The sequence below is a fragment of the Ranitomeya imitator genome, chromosome 2 (assembly GCF_032444005.1).
Source record: "Ranitomeya imitator isolate aRanImi1 chromosome 2, aRanImi1.pri, whole genome shotgun sequence".
Lineage (NCBI taxonomy): Eukaryota > Metazoa > Chordata > Amphibia > Anura > Dendrobatidae > Ranitomeya > Ranitomeya imitator.
The window spans coordinates 37,015,126-37,033,815 of record NC_091283.1 but is presented as its reverse complement, the minus strand read 5'-3'; the positions used below and the strand labels follow the sequence as shown (position 1 = coordinate 37,033,815).

Below are 18,690 nucleotides of genomic sequence, written 5' to 3'. Positions count from 1 at the left end.
GATGACATCTGCTTCTTCTGGTTTCATTTTTACTCCTTGGTTTTAATGTCCATCTAGCTACCCGAGATCAGAGGAGCTGAGACCGTCTGTGCACATGGACCCATGTGAATGAATACAAAGCCATAGACTGTGTTGGTGCTATACAAATCATGCACGATCACAGCATCCTGTGAGACTTTCGAACAATCATTTCCATTCTGAATTCCACCCCCCCACCGATCATCTGCATTTCATTAGGGGCAATAATTGGTAAGGCTGATGGCGGAAACATGTGATAGCATTTTATTTCATTCACTGGTGGATGAAGAACATATAAGTGATTCTGCAGAGAGGCAGAGTATGATTACGTCGGACGCCCGCAGACACCGACTCCTTTTATGGAACCGTCAGTTTCAGGGCTCATTTGTAGGAACGAGGAACGACCACTGTAGCTTTGCGGCTCCTTCCTGGCATTGATTTAATCATCTGTCACCCTGTTTGTCATCTCTTCGCTTGGCTTTCTCGCATCCTTGTCCTTCTTCCTGTTCTTTCCTCTCTTACCCCCGCACTGACACCTCTGCACCCACATAACCTGGCGGGTGACCTTCCGGTTGAGGTGAGAACATCGAAATAACACAGGGCGCGTCTCACTCAGTAACGGTGTACAGAAACGTCCATCTGAGCAAAGGCCACAGAATTTGGGGAGTAAGGGGCGGCTAGACAGGCAGTCACGGAAACGGAGATGCGAAGGATGGGACCAGCGCATGACATGACTGCAAACGTTGTTTGCCTTCAGAACCTGCCCGAAAGACAAGAGGATGGAAATAATATAAACCAGCACGTTCCACAGCATGAAGCTCGGCCACATTGGAGTTGTGTCTGATATCACTGAACAACTCCTAGCAGCCCACCAAGCGGTATACACACACGTTCTTCTCACTAAATTAGAATATCATCAAAAAGTTAATTTATTTCAGTTCTTCAATACAAAAAGTGAAACTCAAATATTATAAAGTCATTACAAACAGAGTGATCTATTTCAAGTGTTTATTTCTGTTAATGTTGATGATTATGGCTTACAGCCAATGAAAACCCAAAAGTCATTATCTCAGTAAATTAGAATACTTTATAACACCAGCTTGAAAAATGATTTTAAAATCTGAAATGTATGTTCAGTAAATGCTCTCAATACTTGGTCAGGGCTCCATCTGCATCAATTACTGGAGGCGATCAGCCTTTGGCACTGCTGAGGGGTTATGGAAGCCCAAGTTGCTTTGATAGTAGCCTTCAGCTCACCAGCATTGTTGGGTCTTGTGTCTCTCATCTTCAGGCAAGTTTGCTGCCAATCAAGCACAGAGATACTGTTGTTTGTAAACCAGGTATTGGTACTTTTGGCCGTGCGGACAGGTGCCAAGTCCTGCTGGAGAATGAAATTTCCATCTCCAAAAAGCTTGTCGGCAGAGGGAAGCATGAAGTGCTCTACAATGTCCTGTAGACGGCTGTGCTGACTTTGGTCTTGATAAAACACAGTGGAGCTACACCAGCAGATGACATGGCTCCCAAACCATCACTGATTGTGGAGACTTCACACTAGACCTCCAGCAGCTTGGATTGTGGTCTCTCCACTCTTCCTCCAGACTCTGGGACCTTCATTTCCAAATAAAATGCAAAATTTACTTTCATCTGAAAACAACACCTTGGACCACTGACAACAGTCCAGTTCTTTTTCTCCTTGGCCCAGGTAAGACGCTTCTGGCGTTGTCTATTGGTCATGAGTGGCTGACACAAGGAATGTGACACTTGTAGCCCATGTCCTGGACACGTCTGTGTGTGGTGGCTCTTGAAGCAATGACTCCAGCAGCAGTCCGCTCCTTGTGAATCTCCCCCACATTTATGAATGGCCTTCTCTTAACAATCCTTTCAAAGCTGCGGTCATCCCGGTTGCTTGTGCACATTTTTCTGCCACACTTTTTCCTTCCACTCCACTTTCCATTAATATGCTTAGATACAGCACTGTGTGAACAGCCGGCTTCTATAGCAATGACCTTTTGTGGCTTCCCCTCCTTGAGGAGTGTGTCAGTGACGCCTTCTGGACATCTGTCAAGTCAGCAGTCTTCCCCATGATTGTGGAGCTACTGAAACAGACTAAAGGACCTTTATAAATGCTTAGGAAGCCTTTGCAGGTGTTTTTTGTTAATTATTCTAATTTACGGAGATAACGACTTTTGGTTTTTCACTGACTGTAAGCCATAATCATCAACATTAGAGAATTTGTGAGAAGCACCTGTATATACTGTACAGTATGTTTGGACACACCTTCTCATTTGAAGATTTTTCTGTATTTTTATGACTATGAAAATTGTACATTCACACTGAAGGCATCAAAACTATGAATTAGCACATGTGGAATTATATACTTAACAAAAAAGTGTGAACAACTGAAATTATGTCTTATATTCTAGGTTCTTTGAAGGTAGCCACCTTTTGCTTTGATGACTGCTTTGTACACTCTTGGCATTCTCTTGATGAGCTTCAAGAGGTAGTCACCGGGAATGGTCTTCCAACAATCATGAAGGAGTTCCCAGAGATGCTTAGCACTTGTTGGCCCTTTTGCCTTCACTCTGAGGTCCAGCTCACCCCAAACCATCTCGATTGGGTTCAGGTCTGGTGACTGTGGAGGCCAGGTCATCTGGCGTAGCACCCCATCACTCTCCTTCTTGGTCAAATAGCCCTTACACAGCCTGGAGGTGTGTTTGGGGTCATTGTCCTGTTGAAAAATAAATGATGGTCCAACTAAACGCAAACCAGATGGAATAACATGCCGCTGCAAGATGCTGTGGTAGCCATGCTGGTCCAGTATACCTTCAGTTTTGAATAAATCTCCAACAGTGTCACCAGCAAAGCACCCCCACACCATCACACCTCCATGCTTCACGGTGGGAACTAGGCATGTAGAGTCCATCCGTTCACCTTTTCTGCGTCGCACAAAGACACGGTGGTTGGAATCAAAGATCTCAAATTTGGACTCATCAGACCAAAGCACAGATTTCCACTGGTCTAATGTCCATTCCTTGTGTTCTTTAGCCCAAACAAGTCTCTGCTGCTTGTTGCCTGTCCTTAGCAGTGGTTTCCTAGCAGCTATTTTACCATGAAGGCCTGCTGCACAAAGTCTCCTCTTAAAAGTTGTTGTAGAGATGTGTCTGCTGCTAGAACTCTGTGTGGCATTGACCTGGTCTCTAATCTGAGCTTCTATTTCTGAGGTTGGTGACTCGGATAAACTTATCCTCAGAAGCAGAGGTGACTCTTGGTCTTCCTTTCCTGGTGCGGTCTGTTATGAACAGGTAATTCAGAACCACAATGGACATTGAAGTTCAGAGCACACAAAGTGACCTGACAAATACCAAAAACAAAGGACGAGCTCTGAGACGTGGGAACTCTGCTGACCGCAATCCCTAATCCTAACACACCACACTAGAGGCAGCCGTGGATTGCGCCTAACGCTCCCTATGCAACTCGGCACAGCCTGAGAAACTAACTAGCCCTGAAGATAGAAAAATAAGCCTACCTTGCCTCAGAGAAATTCCCCAAAGGAAAAGGCAGCCCCCCACATATAATGACTGTGAGTAAGATGAAAACACAAACACAGAGATGAAATAGATTAAGCAAAGTGACCGAGGATAGGAAAGATAGCTTTGCGGTCAACACAAAAACCTACAAACAACCACGCAGAGGGGCAAAAAGACCCTCCGCACCGACTAACGGTACGGAGGTGCTCCCTCTGCGTCTCAGAGCTTCCAGCAAACAAGAAAAACCAATATAGCAAGCTGGACAGAAAAAATAGCAAACAAAAATAACACAAGCAAAACTTAGCTTATGCAGGATAGACAGGCCACAGGAACGATCCAGGAGGAAGCAAGACCAATACTAGAACATTGACTGGAGGCCAGGATCAAAGCACCAGGTGGAGTTAAATAGAGCAGCACCTAACGACTTAACCTCATCACCTGAGGAAGGAAACTCAGAAGCCGCAGTACCACTCTCATCCACAAGAGGGAGCTTGGCCACAGAATTCACAACAGTACCCCCCCCCTTGAGGAGGGGTCACCGAACCCTCACCAGAGCCCCCAGGCCGACCAGGATGAGCCACATGAAAGGCACGAACCAGATCGGCAGCATGGACATCAGAGGCAAAGACCCAGGAATTATCTTCCTGACCATAACCTTTCCACTTAACCAGATACTGGAGTTTCCGTCTCGAAACATGAGAATCCAAAATCTTCTCCACTATATACTCCAATTCCCCTTCAACCAAAACCGGAGCAGGAGGATCAATAGATGGAACCACAGGTGCCACGTATCTCCGCAACAATGACCTATGGAACACGTTATGGATGGAAAAAGAAGCTGGAAGAGTCAAAAGAAAAGACACAGGATTAAGAACCTCAGAAATCCTATATGGACCAATGAAACGAGGCTTAAATTTAGGAGAGGAAACCTTCATAGGAATATAACGAGATGACAACCAAACCAAATCCCCAACACGAAGTCGGGGACCCACACAGCGCCTGCGGTTAGCAAAACGTTGAGCCTTCTCCTGGGACAAAGTCAGATTGTCCACTACATGAGTCCAAATCTGCTGCAACCTATCCACCACAGTATCCACACCAGGACAGTCTGAAGACTCAACCTGCCCTGAAGAGAAACGAGGGTGGAACCCAGAATTGCAGAAAAACGGCGAAACCAAAGTAGCCGAGCTGGCCCGATTATTAAGGGCAAACTCAGCCAAAGGCAAAAAGGACACCCAATCATCCTGATCAGCAGAAACAAAACATCTCAGATATGTTTCCAAGGTCTGATTGGTTCGTTCAGTCTGGCCATTTGTCTGAGGATGGAAAGCCGAGGAAAAAGACAAATCAATGCCCATCCTAGCACAAAAGGCTCGCCAAAACCTCGAAACAAACTGGGAACCTCTGTCAGAAACGATGTTCTCTGGAATGCCATGTAAACGAACCACATGCTGGAAAAACAACGGCACCAAATCAGAGGAGGAAGGCAATTTAGACAAGGGCACCAAATGGACCATCTTAAAGAAGCGATCACAAACCACCCAAATGACCGACATTCTTTGAGAGACGGGGAGATCCAAAATAAAATCCATAGAGATATGTGTCCAAGGCCTCTTCGGGACCGGCAAGGGCAAAAGCAACCCACTGGCACGAGAACAGCAGGGCTTAGCCCGAGCACAAATCCCACAGGACTGCACAAAAGAACGCGCATCCCGCGACAGAGACGGCCACCAAAAGGATCTAGCCACCAAATCTCTGGTACCAAAGATTCCAGGATGACCAGCCAACACCGAACAATGAACCTCAGAGATAACTTTATTCGTCCACCTATCAGGGACAAACAGTTTCTCCGCTGGGCAACGGTCAGGTTTATTAGCCTGAAATTTTTGCAGCACCCGCCGCAAATCAGGGGAGATGGCAGACAAAATTACCCCCTCTTTGAGAATACCCGCCGGCTCAGGCAAACCCGGAGAATCGGGCACAAAACTCCTAGACAGGGCATCCGCCTTCACATTTTTAGAGCCCGGAAGGTACGAAACCACAAAGTCAAAACGGGAGAAAAACAGCGACCAACGAGCCTGTCTAGGATTCAACCGTTTGGCAGACTCGAGATAAGTCAAGTTTTTGTGATCAGTCAAGACCACCACGCGATGCTTAGCTCCTTCAAGCCAATGACGCCACTCCTCAAATGCCCATTTCATGGCTAGCAACTCTCGATTGCCAACATCATAATTTCGCTCAGCAGGCGAAAATTTCCTGGAAAAGAAGGCGCATGGTTTCATCACCGAGCAATCAGAACTTCTCTGCGACAAAACAGCCCCTGCTCCAATCTCGGAAGCATCAACCTCGACCTGGAACGGAAGCGAAACATCTGGTTGGCACAACACAGGGGCAGAAGAAAAACGACGCTTCAACTCCTGAAAAGCTTCCACAGCAGCAGAAGACCAATTGACCACATCAGCACCCTTCTTGGTTAAATCAGTCAACGATTTAGCAATGCTAGAAAAATTAGCGATGAAGCGACGATAAAAATTAGCAAAGCCCAGGAACTTCTGCAGACTCTTCAGATATGTTGGCTGAGTCCAATCATAAATAGCCTGAACTTTAACAGGGTCCATCTCGATAGTAGAAGGAGAAAAAATGAACCCCAAAAATGAAATCTTCTGAACACCAAAGAGACACTTTGACCCCTTCACAAACAAAGAATTAGCACGCAGGACCTGGAACACCATTCTGACCTGCTTCACATGAGACTCCCAATCATCCGAGAAGACCAAACTATCATCCAAGTATACAATCAGGAATTTATCCAGGTACTCTCGGAAGATGTCATGCATAAAGGACTGAAACACTGATGGAGCATTAGAAAGTCCGAATGGCATAACCAGGTACTCAAAATGGCCTTCGGGCGTATTAAATGCTGTTTTCCATTCATCGCCCCGTTTAATACACACAAGATTATACGCACCACGAAGATCTATCTTGGTGAACCAACTGGCCCCCTTAATCCGAGCAAACAAATCAGACAGCAGCGGCAAGGGGTACTGAAATTTGACCGTAATTTTATTTAGAAGGCGGTAATCAATACAAGGTCTCAGCAAACCATCCTTCTTGGCCACAAAAAAGAACCCCGCTCCCAATGGCGACGATGACGGGCGAATATGACCCTTCTCCAAAGACTTCTTCACGTAACTCCGCATAGCGGCGTGCTCAGGTACAGATAAATTAAACAGTCGACCCTTAGGAAACTTACTACCAGGAATCAAATCGATAGCACAATCACAATCCCTATGCGGAGGTAGGGCATTGGACTTGGGCTCATCGAATACATCCCGGTAATCAGACAAGAACTCTGGGACCTCAGAAGGGGTGGATGATGAGATAGACAGAAATGGAACATCACCATGTACCCCCTGACAACCCCAGCTGGACACAGACATTGAATTCCAATCTAATACTGGGTTATGGACTTGTAGCCATGGCAACCCCAACACGACCACATCATGCAGATTATACAACACCAGAAAGCGAATATCCGCCTGGTGCGCAGGAGCCATGCACATGGTCAGCTGGGTCCAATACTGAGGCTTATTCTTGGCCAAAGGCGTAGCATCAATTCCTCTCAATGGAATAGGACACTGCAAGGGCTCCAAGACAAACCCACAGCGCCTAGCAAACTCTAAGTCCATCAAATTCAGGGCAGCGCCTGAATCCACAAATGCCATGACAGAATAGGAAGACAGAGAGCAGATCAAAGTAACGGACAAAAGAAATTTCGACTGTACCGTACCAATGGTGGCAGACCTAGCGAACCGCTTAGTGCGCTTGGGACAATCGGAGATAGCATGAGTGGAATCACCACAGTAGAAACACAGCCCATTCTGACGTCTGTGTTCCTGCCTTTCAGCTCTGGTCAAAGTCCTATCGCACTGCATAGGCTCAGGTTCATGCTCAGATAATACCGCCAAATGGTGCACAGATTTACGCTCGCGCAAGCGCCGACCGATCTGAATGGCCAAAGACATAGACTCATTAAGACCAGCAGGCATAGGAAATCCCACCATGACATACTAAAGGGCTTCAGAGAGACCCTTTCTGAAAATAGCTGCCAGCGCACATTCATTCCATTGAGTGAGCACGGACCACTTTCTAAACTTCTGACAATAAATCTCTATCTCATCCTGACCCTGACACAGAGCCAGCAAATTTTTCTCTGCCTGATCCACTGAATTTGTTTTGTCGTACAGCAATCCGAACGCCAGAAAAAACGCATCAATATTACATAATGCAGGATCTCCTGGCGCAAGGGAAAATGCCCAGTCTTGAGGGTCGCCACGTAATAAAGAAATAATGATCTTAACTTGTTGAACTGGGTCACCAGAGGAGCGAGGTTTCAAAGCCAGAAATAGTTTACAATTATTTTTAAAATTCAAAAACTTAGCTCTATCTCCAGAAAATAACTCAGGAATAGGAATTTTAGGTTCTAACATAGGATTCTGAACCACTAAATCTTGAATATTCTGTACATTTATAGCGAGATTATCCATCAAAGAGAACAGACCTTGAATGTCCATGTCCACACCTGTGTTCTGAACCACCCTGATGTAAAGGGGAAAAGAAAGACAGAATACAGTGCAAAGAAAAAAAAATGGTCTCAGAACTTCTCTTTTCCCTCTATTGAGAAGCATTAGTACTTTGGGCCTTCAGTACTGTTATGAACAGGTAATTCAGAACCACAATGGACATTGAAGTTCAGAGCACACAAAGTGACCTGACAAATACCAAAAACAAAGGACGAGCTCTGAGACGTGGGAACTCTGCTGACCGCAATCCCTAATCCTAACACACCACACTAGAGGCAGCCGTGGATTGCGCCTAACGCTCCCTATGCAACTCGGCACAGCCTGAGAAACTAACTAGCCCTGAAGATAGAAAAATAAGCCTACCTTGCCTCAGAGAAATTCCCCAAAGGAAAAGGCAGCCCCCCACATATAATGACTGTGAGTAAGATGAAAACACAAACACAGAGATGAAATAGATTAAGCAAAGTGAGGCCCGACTTACTGAATAGACCGAGGATAGGAAAGATAGCTTTGCGGTCAACACAAAAACCTACAAACAACCACGCAGAGGGGCAAAAAGACCCTCCGCACCGACTAACGGTACGGAGGTGCTCCCTCTGCGTCTCAGAGCTTCCAGCAAACAAGAAAAACCAATATAGCAAGCTGGACAGAAAAAATAGCAAACAAAAATAACACAAGCAAAACTTAGCTTATGCAGGATAGACAGGCCACAGGAACGATCCAGGAGGAAGCAAGACCAATACTAGAACATTGACTGGAGGCCAGGATCAAAGCACCAGGTGGAGTTAAATAGAGCAGCACCTAACGACTTAACCTCATCACCTGAGGAAGGAAACTCAGAAGCCGCAGTACCACTCTCATCCACAGGAGGGAGCTTGGCCACAGAATTCACAACAGCGGTCCTCATGTGAGTCAGTTTCTTTGAAGCGCTTGATGGTTTTTGCCACTGCACTTGGGGACACTTTCAAAGTTTTCCCAATTTTTTGGACTGACTGACCTTCATTTCTTAAAGTAATGATGGACACTTGTTTTTCTTTACTTAGCTGCTTTTTTCTTGCCATAATACAAATTCTAACAGTCTATTCAATAGGACTATCAGCTGTGTATCCACCAGACTTCTGCTCAACACAACTGATGGTCCCAACCCCATTTATAAGGCAAGAAATCCCACTTATTAAATGTGACAGGGCACACCTATGAAGTGAAAACTATTCCCGGTGACTACGTCTTGAAGCTCATCAAGAGAATGCCAAGAGTGTGCAAAGCAGTCATCAAAATAAAAGGTGGCTACTTTGAAGAACCTAGAATATAAGACATAATTTCAGTTGTTTCACATTTTTTTGTTAAGTATATAATTCCACATGTGTTAATTCATAGTTTTGATGCCTTCAGTGTGAATGTACAATTTTTATAGTCATGAAAATACAGAAAAATCTTTAAATGAGAAGGTGTGTCCAAACTTTTGGTCTGTACTGTATATATATATATATATATATTCATATCACAACCCACTTTTACTGGAATATTAAATGTATACAGTATATATATATATATATATATATATATATACATATATATATATATATATATATATATGTATATATATATATATATATATAGCTCTATCTCATCCCGCAGCGCTTTACAGACGTTATCATCACTGTCCCCAATGGGGCTCACAATCTAAATAAATTCCCCATCAGTAGGTCTTTGGAATGTGGGAGGAAACCCACACAAACATGGGGAGAACATACAAACTCCTTGCAGATGTTGTCCTTGATAGGATTTGAACTGAGGACCCCAGCGCTATATATTTATACAAAATTTGTTTTTTGGTAAATTTTTTATATATATATTTTATTTACATTACAGTAAACGTGGGCTGTGATATGAACTTTTCTTAAAAAACAAATAGATTTTTGTTGGTCCCCAAAGGGAACTTTCCATACATACAATATATTGTTATAATTGCAGTGCATTGTACAATTATCTTTCCTCAATGAGGTCCAGTCACAGGTTTTATAGGTGTGCAGTCACCGGAGCATTCAGTAGGCTCCTGATAGCCATTAAAACGCCATAGATTCCCAATAATGTTGTTGTGGGGGGAGGGGAGGAGATGGTGCAAGAGTTGGAAGAGATGCCCCGTATCCCAATTCCAATCTCTTAAATGCCACTGTCACAATTGAAGACAGAATCTAGCTATAACGACAGCAGTGAGACTCAGGTGCCGGCTGTATGACACTGTCAGGACCTGCAGTTTATGGAGAGGGCTAACCTCCGGAGCCCGCAGTATACACGTGGCTTCACGGAACTTGCCCAAATTTGCTTGTGACCCTTCTCTATTCTTACCGTGTAGTTGGCGTTGGGGTATTGGCCCTTGCAGGGTCTGATCATACACATCCTCTTCTCAGCTTTAGGGATACAAGTTTCCTTCTCGTAGACTATTCGCAGCGAGTTCCCAAAGCCACACGTGCGGGAGCATGGTGTCCACTCAGTATCGGGTTTGCAGGGCTGAGGTTCTTCCGGCAGCTCCTCATCCTGTTCTGGATCTGTGGAACATATTGGAAATGAGATGTCGCCATTGTCGGTCAAAAGCAAGTATGGAAATCCTTCCGGTAAAGACTTCATCCGGAGGGTGGGGCGGTAATTACGCCCTTTTGAAGCTTCTGGCTAATGGGAGAGACCGATTTTTGGCTCTTTAACTCAGGCATCCACATACCCTGATCCTTACTTCATTTACTTATTTCTTATTGAGAGAAACCAGTAAGATAATCCATACTGGGAACCTGTTACTTGGATAGGCCCCTTTATATTACACTTCTAAAGGGCGATGGAAACCTTCAGCGTTTCACCTTAATTTTTTTTTATTTCGATGCAAAAATAATTTTTATATCTGGATTTTCTTTTAAAAAAAACAAAAACAAGTTACACCTTTTAACTCCAATATCCTTTGCTTATTGATGGCTGAAGAATGCGTTAACCAAGAATCTGTCAGTTAACTTCTCCTAACAGGAGAGTTTATATAACTCTTATCTTTGGTCTTCTGAGCTCCTCTCGGCAGATTTAGGACCAAATGGTTCAACATAACTTTCCCTTGGTCAGAAATGAGCTGTGATGAGAAGGAAGATGAGAGGTATAAATGATTCTGTCAGAACGAGCTCACTGACAGGTTCTCGGGTAACACATTCTGCAACCGGCAAAAGACAATGCAACACAAGGGCCGTAGGAGGAAAACTGGGCAAGATTTTGAATGAAACCCAATTGCCAATATTATTTTTAGCCAAAAATTCATCCATTAAAGACAAATAAAATACCTTTAATGGGGTTCAAATCTTGTCCAAGACTAGAAAAACAGGTCTATCTACTTTTAAAGTCTTGGGCAATAGAAAAGTTTTTGCATTTATAGAATAAGATGGCGAAATCAAGTAACTCATAAGACGTAGAGGGACTGGTACATACTTGAAGGGCACTTTTCTGACCTCCTTTTTAAAAGATCGGGGCAAAACGGGTATTTAGGGAGCATAGATGTACTAACTAATTCATAGAACCTTTTCCTTACGTCATCCATCTTTTGGGCAGTCACTCGGACGTCCATGCACCATCTCTGCCACCACCACCCATATATTGCTCCCCACCCCCCATACAAAGCTCCACACTCAGATCCATCTCACCACCTGAATCAGGGGCATCTCTTCTGGTCCTGATATTTGCCTCTTCATCTGTAGACTTATCTTCTAGAGTTGGGTAGTCATTACGGGTTTCATTTGAGTCTTCAAGCCCACTTGACTCCTCCAGACATCTCCATTGGGCACAGCACTGACCAGGAACTACGAGAACAGTCTGTATGTAATGAACCGTCCTTGACAATGATCGAAGTGTGAAATGTAGAGAACACAAACAAACCCCTCAGTCATAAGGTTGTACAGACAAGACATGGTGGCTTTCTTCTAAGAATGGGACCAAACCTGCCGATGGGTTGTGTCTCGTATTACAGCTCATCCCCATTAAAGTGAGTAGGGCTGACCTGCAATCCCATACACAACCTTTGAAAAGGTGCAACACACTTTTTGGAAAAAAACGGTTTACCCCTGTCTATATGCCACATATGTTCTTACCAGTCAAAAATGATTTACCCCTGTCTATATACCACTTATGTTCTTACCAGTCACTAATCGCATTTCTTTGCAGTTGGGGTTGGTGGGTTTCTCCAGTGGGGGGCACAGAGGGGCACAGTTGATATTTCCATCCTCACATTTGCAGTAACTTTCACAGCCCAGCTCAAACTCTCGTCCATGGAGAATCTCATTGCCGTTGTGGAGGCAAGATCGTCGCTCATGATGGACTAAAAAGGGGTGAAAAACAAATTATAGGTCAGGTCCATTTTGTTTTTCATATGAGAAGGTTTTTTTTTATAGCTTTTTCAAGTGGATCATGACGGAATCTGCTCCAAACTAGACAATGTCAAATCTTAAAGGGGATGTCCAGCTTTAAGCTACAAGTTTGCAGTCACTTCATTCTATGGAGGCTGCAAAAAAATAAGAAAACACTAAAGAAACATTTTTTCCCTAAACTTTTCAAAACCACTTTAGCAAAAAAAATTCTTCCCCCAAAACAGGGAGTTTCCTGAAGCAGTTTCCAGGGAAGAGCTGAACACAAACGCAAGAATTTATTACTTTTTTTTTATACACTTTTTTTTGTGAAAGTTCCATTTTTAGGCATTTTTAATATAGCACTGAATTTATGATGGCTTTTTGCAACATTTTTACTCTGGTTATTTCAGTCCTGGCCATATTTTGGGTTGGCTACAAATGTCATTATTCAGATGTTCTCGGCTAATTCGTCATTTGCGAAAATTTGGCCTCAATGAGACAAAATCTATTTTTTTTCATTTGCCAATTTGAAGACTGATGTGCAACTTTTTCAAACTTATTAAAGGGATCAAGCAACTTTTCATTAAGGGCACAAAATGATGGCAAAAGGGGGAAAAGGGATATTTTAATTTGTGCCAAATTTATCAAATATTTTACATGAATTTTGATGCATTTAGAAAAGTGCACTAGAAAAAATAAAATTGATGAATCAGGGTCAATATATATTAAAAAGTTGCAAAAGTGTTCATTATAGAGTTAATAGACTTATGTATTTAAAAGACATTGTCAGTACAAAATGACTGTTCAAACCAAGCACAGGCGCTTGGTGCACCCTTGGTGTGGCCAAACACAACATTGCACCTTCCCATCCACTTGTTTTATATCAAACAGTCATTTTTGCTGACTTAATCTCTTTAAAGGGATATTCTCACCTTTAAACATTTATGGATATGTCATAAATGCACCTTTAGGACCCACACTCCTCTCTGACATATGGGCACAGGACAACATAGTCCAGCCTAATTGTTGAGGTGACCAACTCATTGACTGTGGTAATAGAAGACAAGATGACAAACCCTTGCAAACTCCTTGCTGCCAGCTGGGGTCCTCCTGATAGTCGCACATCAGATTTCTAGCAACATCACACGGTCTAAGCCCATCACATACAGAGCCAAGGCCTCGGACACAAACTGTGCACCCGCAACCGCAAGAGTCCAGCACCGGTGTTGCTCCTTGGGGACATGTAGGGACCTCCGAGCACTCACAAGTTAGAGGACATCCCTTAAGGACAAGAAACAAGAATATACATTAGTACATATAGAGTAATGCAGACTTAATGGGGCACAGAGAAAAACCCTACCAGTCTCTTCCCTAATGTACATGTCCCACATAATAACATCAAGGCGAATTCAATATATGAGGCCATTTCCAAGCATTAGCAGAGACGTCTGCAGGGAATCCCACAAGAAGCCGCCACTCTATATGCATCAACATGGCCTCCTGCCATTGGCCAGACAAATACTTGAGTCATAATGTACAGGGCCTGAGGTTTAGTATTTGCACCAAGAATAGGATGCCTGTGCCAGGAGATAGTGGCTGATATGAAATAGGAAGGAAGGGTGATGGTCATGTCTTATTTTCAGAAGTTCTTGTACTTAAAGATGAAGTTATTATTAAGTATTTCTGCTCCCACTTTACTGATTATAAGCCAAGTACAGGGTGTCCTACTGCTTAGAACCTCAACAATCAATTACAATCTGAAGAAAAGCCTGATATCAAAGTGTCCCCTCCCCCTGCAGCTCCCCCGCAGGGGTAATGCAGCATTACATGATGCAAAATCATTTTGACGCCCCTACACTTACATTATACTGTTGTTATGTGCTTGATGTCCAATTGCCCAGTTTCTGGGAAATTAGTAGCTGCCCGTTCCACACAGGTTAGACGCTGGTTGTGATATACAGCCAGAATCTGCCTCTTATAGCACAGATGGGAGATAGCTGCCATTGCTTTCACTTTAACTATTTAGATGCACTACCAATATCTGAGAGTGGCATATAAGTGGTCTTCCGTTTGGGCGCCCATCACCACCCATCCGCAATGTGATTGCGGGGTGCTGATGCATTGCCATGGCAGATGAATGGCCACCATCTCGGTGCTACTATAAAAAGAGGTTGTCCAGATTTTGATATGCAACGGCATGTGTGAATCCTCACATTGTGTGCAGTGTCAGCTGTGAAGATTCTCTGGTGTCGGCAGCAATACTGAGCCTCTACATGACTGCTCGCCAGCATCGGAGATTCCTCACAATGTGTAGAGTGACTGAAGACTTTTGTGATAAATCTAGACAACCCTTTTAATTCCATAGGGTTTGATTTGTACGATACGCAGTAATTAACAGCACGGTGGCTCAGTGGCTAGCATTGCAGCCTTGCAGTGCTGGGGTGCTGGTTCAAATCCCACCAAGGAGGAAGGAGTTTGTATGTTCTCCCTGTGTTTCCGTGGGTTTCCTCTGGTTTTCTCCTATACTCTAAAGACATACTGATAGGGAATATAGATTGTGCGCCCCAACGGGGACGGTGATGATAATGTCTGTAAAACGCTGCAGAATTAATGTAAGTGAGTCAGAAGAAGGCACGGTTGCCGAAACGCACGTTGGGGTGGTGGCACCACCGTTACCAGGTAACTATGCTGTGCACAGGCTATAACAAAGTTACCCTTATCTTACCTTATGTATGTGTTTTTTCCCCTTGGTACTTTGAGTTACTACTCACCAGCAATTGATTGGGTTTTTTCCACTGACACATCATTATTTATTTCTTCACATTTTTCCTTATTAGGCCGGAGTCACACTTGCGAGAAACTCACATGAGGCTCAATATCCGGCACTGCCGCTGGCACTCGAACCGGCGTGTTCAGCTGCAGAGAAATTCATGCAGTCGCACGCTCCGGTCTGAGTGTCGGCGGATGTGCCGGGTATTGATGCACGAGACTCTTGCGAGTTTCTCACAAGTGTGACCCCGGCCTTAGGGCTCCTTCTCACTTGCGAGAAATACGGCCGAGTCTCGCAGGTTAAAACCCTGCTCTGGCGCCGGCACTCCAGATTGGAGCGTGCGGCCGCACAGCAATACATGGAGCCGCACGCTCCGCTCTGGAGTGCCGGCGCGGCGGCGCCTGAGCTGGGTTTTAACCTGCGAGACTCGGACGTATTCCTCGCAAGTGAGAAGGAGCCCTTATACTGTGCATCATTCCTTTCACCTCATTTTGTGACATCATGTCATCTACTTTTAAATAATACTTTGCTATTCAGCAGTGTTTTATTGTATAGCCAATAAACATTATGTTTTATATTTTACTCGTTTTTTTGGGCACGTTTTCTTCTATATGTTCTATATCGCCATTCCTTGCACTATAACCTATATTGAATTTCTTTACTTTGAGACAGGGTCACTTGAATGTTTATAATTTTCCTGTCCCTATTTAGCCTCTATCTGTTTGTATATATAGTATATATGACAATATTCTGACACATGGAGTCATAAAATATGGAGCTAAGCTGTAAAAAGTGGCTATAAAATCTAATTATATGTCATAGTCTGACCCCATTTTGAAGCATTCCCCTTGTTTATTGATATACAGCCACAAAGGGAAAAAAAACACATTAAAATGGAAAGTGCAACATCCCTTTAATAAAGGTCACAGGAAATCTGGTATATACAGATAATAAGGCATCGTGTGTACACGCCACTATGGGAGTATATAGATGTGTCTAAGAACAGCGCATTACAAGCTGTCTGCTGGATATTATGAGTAATGAAGGGTTCAGGTGCCCCTTATATATGGGGCTATTCTCCTCTAGAGGCAATTATTGGGCCAATTTTTATTAAAAAAAAGAATATCTGGCTGTTGCCCATAGCAACCAATCATATCGCAGCTTTCATTTTAACAGAGCTATTTTAGAAATGAAAGGAGAGCTCTAATTGGTTGCTATGGGCAACATGGCTGTGATCAGTGAGGCCTACAATGTTTCTAGGTGAGAAGAGCTTGATAATTTCATGGAATTCAGCTCCATGAAATGCAGTGATACAGTAAATCATTCAAGTACATCTGTATATGGGTACAGGGGTTGCAGACGCAGCCCTGGAACTGGAGTTAAGGGGGGGCTTGAAGGGTCCCATTGGTCTATATGACTGTTTGTAGACCTGGATGTAATTATTCATCACAGTTAATCACTGAAAGCAGAAATTAATTCGTAATTTTGCCTGTTCGCATACATACCAGCGCCAATGGAGTGTTATGGCTGCCAGGGGCCTGCTGAAATATATAGAGAAAATGATAGTCCCCATAGGGGAGCCAAGATGGCCGTAACGGAGGCAGCAGCCATCTTGGCTCTTCTGTGGGGTCCTTCATTTTTTTTATTGTTTTTATTATTATTATTAATTTATATAGCACCATTAATTCCATGGTGCTGTACATGAGGAGGGGTTACGTACAGAGTTATAGATATCATTTACAGTAAACAAATTTACAATGACAGACCGGTACAGAGGGGAGAGGACCCTGTCCTTGCCGACTTAGATTCTACGGGATAATGGATTAATTCAGTTAATAGTATAAGCGATCAAATAATCACATGTTCAAGCCACTTATGGGGAGTAAATGATCATTTAAAAATTCATCAAAACATGTTTAACAAATTTTAAAGCATATAAAAGTTTATCTCAACCTATTTCCCAATTTAAAAAAAAAAAAAAAAACATAATAAAGAAGCAAACATTTGCTACCGTCATGCTCATAAAAGTCCAGTCTGTCAAATATTAAATTATTTAATCTGTCAAAAGAGAGATAAAAAAAAAGAAAAACACAAAAAATGCCCTTTTTTTGCATCTTGAACTGCCTAAAGAAAATGCAATTTAAAAAGAAAAAACACGATCAAAACGCCATATTTGTCCCAAGATGGTACCAATGAAAACATTTTAACTTGTTACACAAAGACCAAGACCCGCGTACAGTTTAAATCGATGGAAAAATAAAAATAAATTAAAAAGATATGTGTCTCAGAAAATAGTGACACAATATATATATATATATATATATACATATATATATATATATATATTTTTTTTTTTTTTTAAAGACAAAAGGTCTGATTTTGTTTACCATTAAATTAGGCTACTTTCACACATGAGGTTTTCGCTGTCAGGCTCAATCAGGCTAAATTTAAAAAAAACGGATCCGGCGAATGTTGCCGCCGGATCCGTTTTTTTCCCCATAGACTTGTATTAGTGCCGGATGACATTGCGTTTCTGCCGTTTCCGGTTTCTGGAAGAAACGTCCATAGCAACGTTTGTTGTCTCCGGCGAAAAATCCGAAAGCGCCGAATCTGGCGCTTATGGCTGTTTGCTAGAATGGAAGCCTATGGGAGCCAGAAGGTGCCGGATCCGGAAAATGACGGATTCCGGCTCCGGATTACAGTTTTTTAAACTGAGCATGCTCCAAATTTTTTTTTATCCAATTATCTGAATATGCTAGTCAGATCCGTCGAAAAAAACGGATCCGTCGCATCAGTTTTTCACAATCTGCGCCGGATCCATTTTTTCCAACATTCGCCGGATTGTGCCTGATGCAAAAAACCTGATGTGTGAAAGTAGCCTTAGAAATTAAAATGTACAAGTTTGGTATCGCTATAATCACAATGACCTGGAGAATCGTGTCATTTTTACTACTTAAAGAATGACATAAGTAAAATAAAAAATAAAAAAACAATGATTAAATTGCAGGGATTTTTAACATTTCTCCACACAACTTTTTTTCTAATTTTTTTCCAACATGTTATATGACAAAGTGATTGGTGTCATTCAACGCTACAACTCAAGGCACAAAAAATAAAGCCCTGATGTGGTCATGAAAAAAAAAAGTCATGGCTCTTTGAAAAGGGAGAGAGAAAAAAAAACAAAAATGCAAAAATTAAAAATGTCTGCATCACCTGATGACCATAGCGAAGACCCATAGGGACGCTGTTTGTGGCCATGCAGTGTCCTTACAGAAAACCCTGAGCAAGGACAGTTTTGGAGGATCTTGCATAAAGTAACCTGATTATAAGCTTTCAGAGGATACAACTCCTATTGAGCAAGAATTAGCCATAGACTAGTGCAGACGTGCTTAGTAATTGAGGGGTTAATTGTAATCACCCCC

The 18,690-nt window shown here is 43.0% G+C and overlaps 1 protein-coding gene across 2 annotated transcripts; it reads right to left on the bottom strand.

Annotated features, from left to right (window-relative positions):
- Nucleotides 1–261: 261 nt before the first annotated feature.
- LOC138661650 (CCN family member 1-like) lies at nucleotides 262–13,996 on the bottom strand. 2 transcript variants are annotated; one of them, XM_069746488.1, is made up of 6 exons: nucleotides 13,859–13,996; nucleotides 13,575–13,779; nucleotides 12,291–12,470; nucleotides 11,803–11,955; nucleotides 10,478–10,677; nucleotides 262–778 (listed from the first exon to the last, which is right to left on the bottom strand). In XM_069746488.1, the coding sequence occupies exons 1-6, from the start codon at nucleotides 13,922–13,924 to the stop codon at nucleotides 458–460; spliced, it is 1,125 nt and encodes a 374-aa protein (XP_069602589.1). In that variant the 5' UTR covers nucleotides 13,925–13,996; the 3' UTR covers nucleotides 262–457. The 2 variants fall into 2 exon arrangements, with proteins under 2 accessions (XP_069602589.1, XP_069602588.1); XM_069746487.1 differs by having other exon boundaries at nucleotides 329–778; nucleotides 11,800–11,955.
- Nucleotides 13,997–18,690: the final 4,694 nt, after the last annotated feature.

Excerpts from the sequence above, each read along its gene's own strand:
- LOC138661650 (XM_069746487.1), bottom strand. The coding sequence starts at position 13,924 with ATGGCCTCATATATTGAATTCGCCTTGATGTTATTATGTGGGACATGT. Across the intron at positions 13,780-13,858 it reads GTACATTAGGGAAGAGACTG|GGATGTCCTCTAACTTGTGA; the intron begins GTAGGGTTTTTC and ends CTTGTCCTTAAG. Across the intron at positions 10,678-11,799 it reads AGATGCCCCTGATTCAGGTG|ATCCAGAACAGGATGAGGAG; the intron begins GTGAGATGGATC and ends TATGTTCCACAG.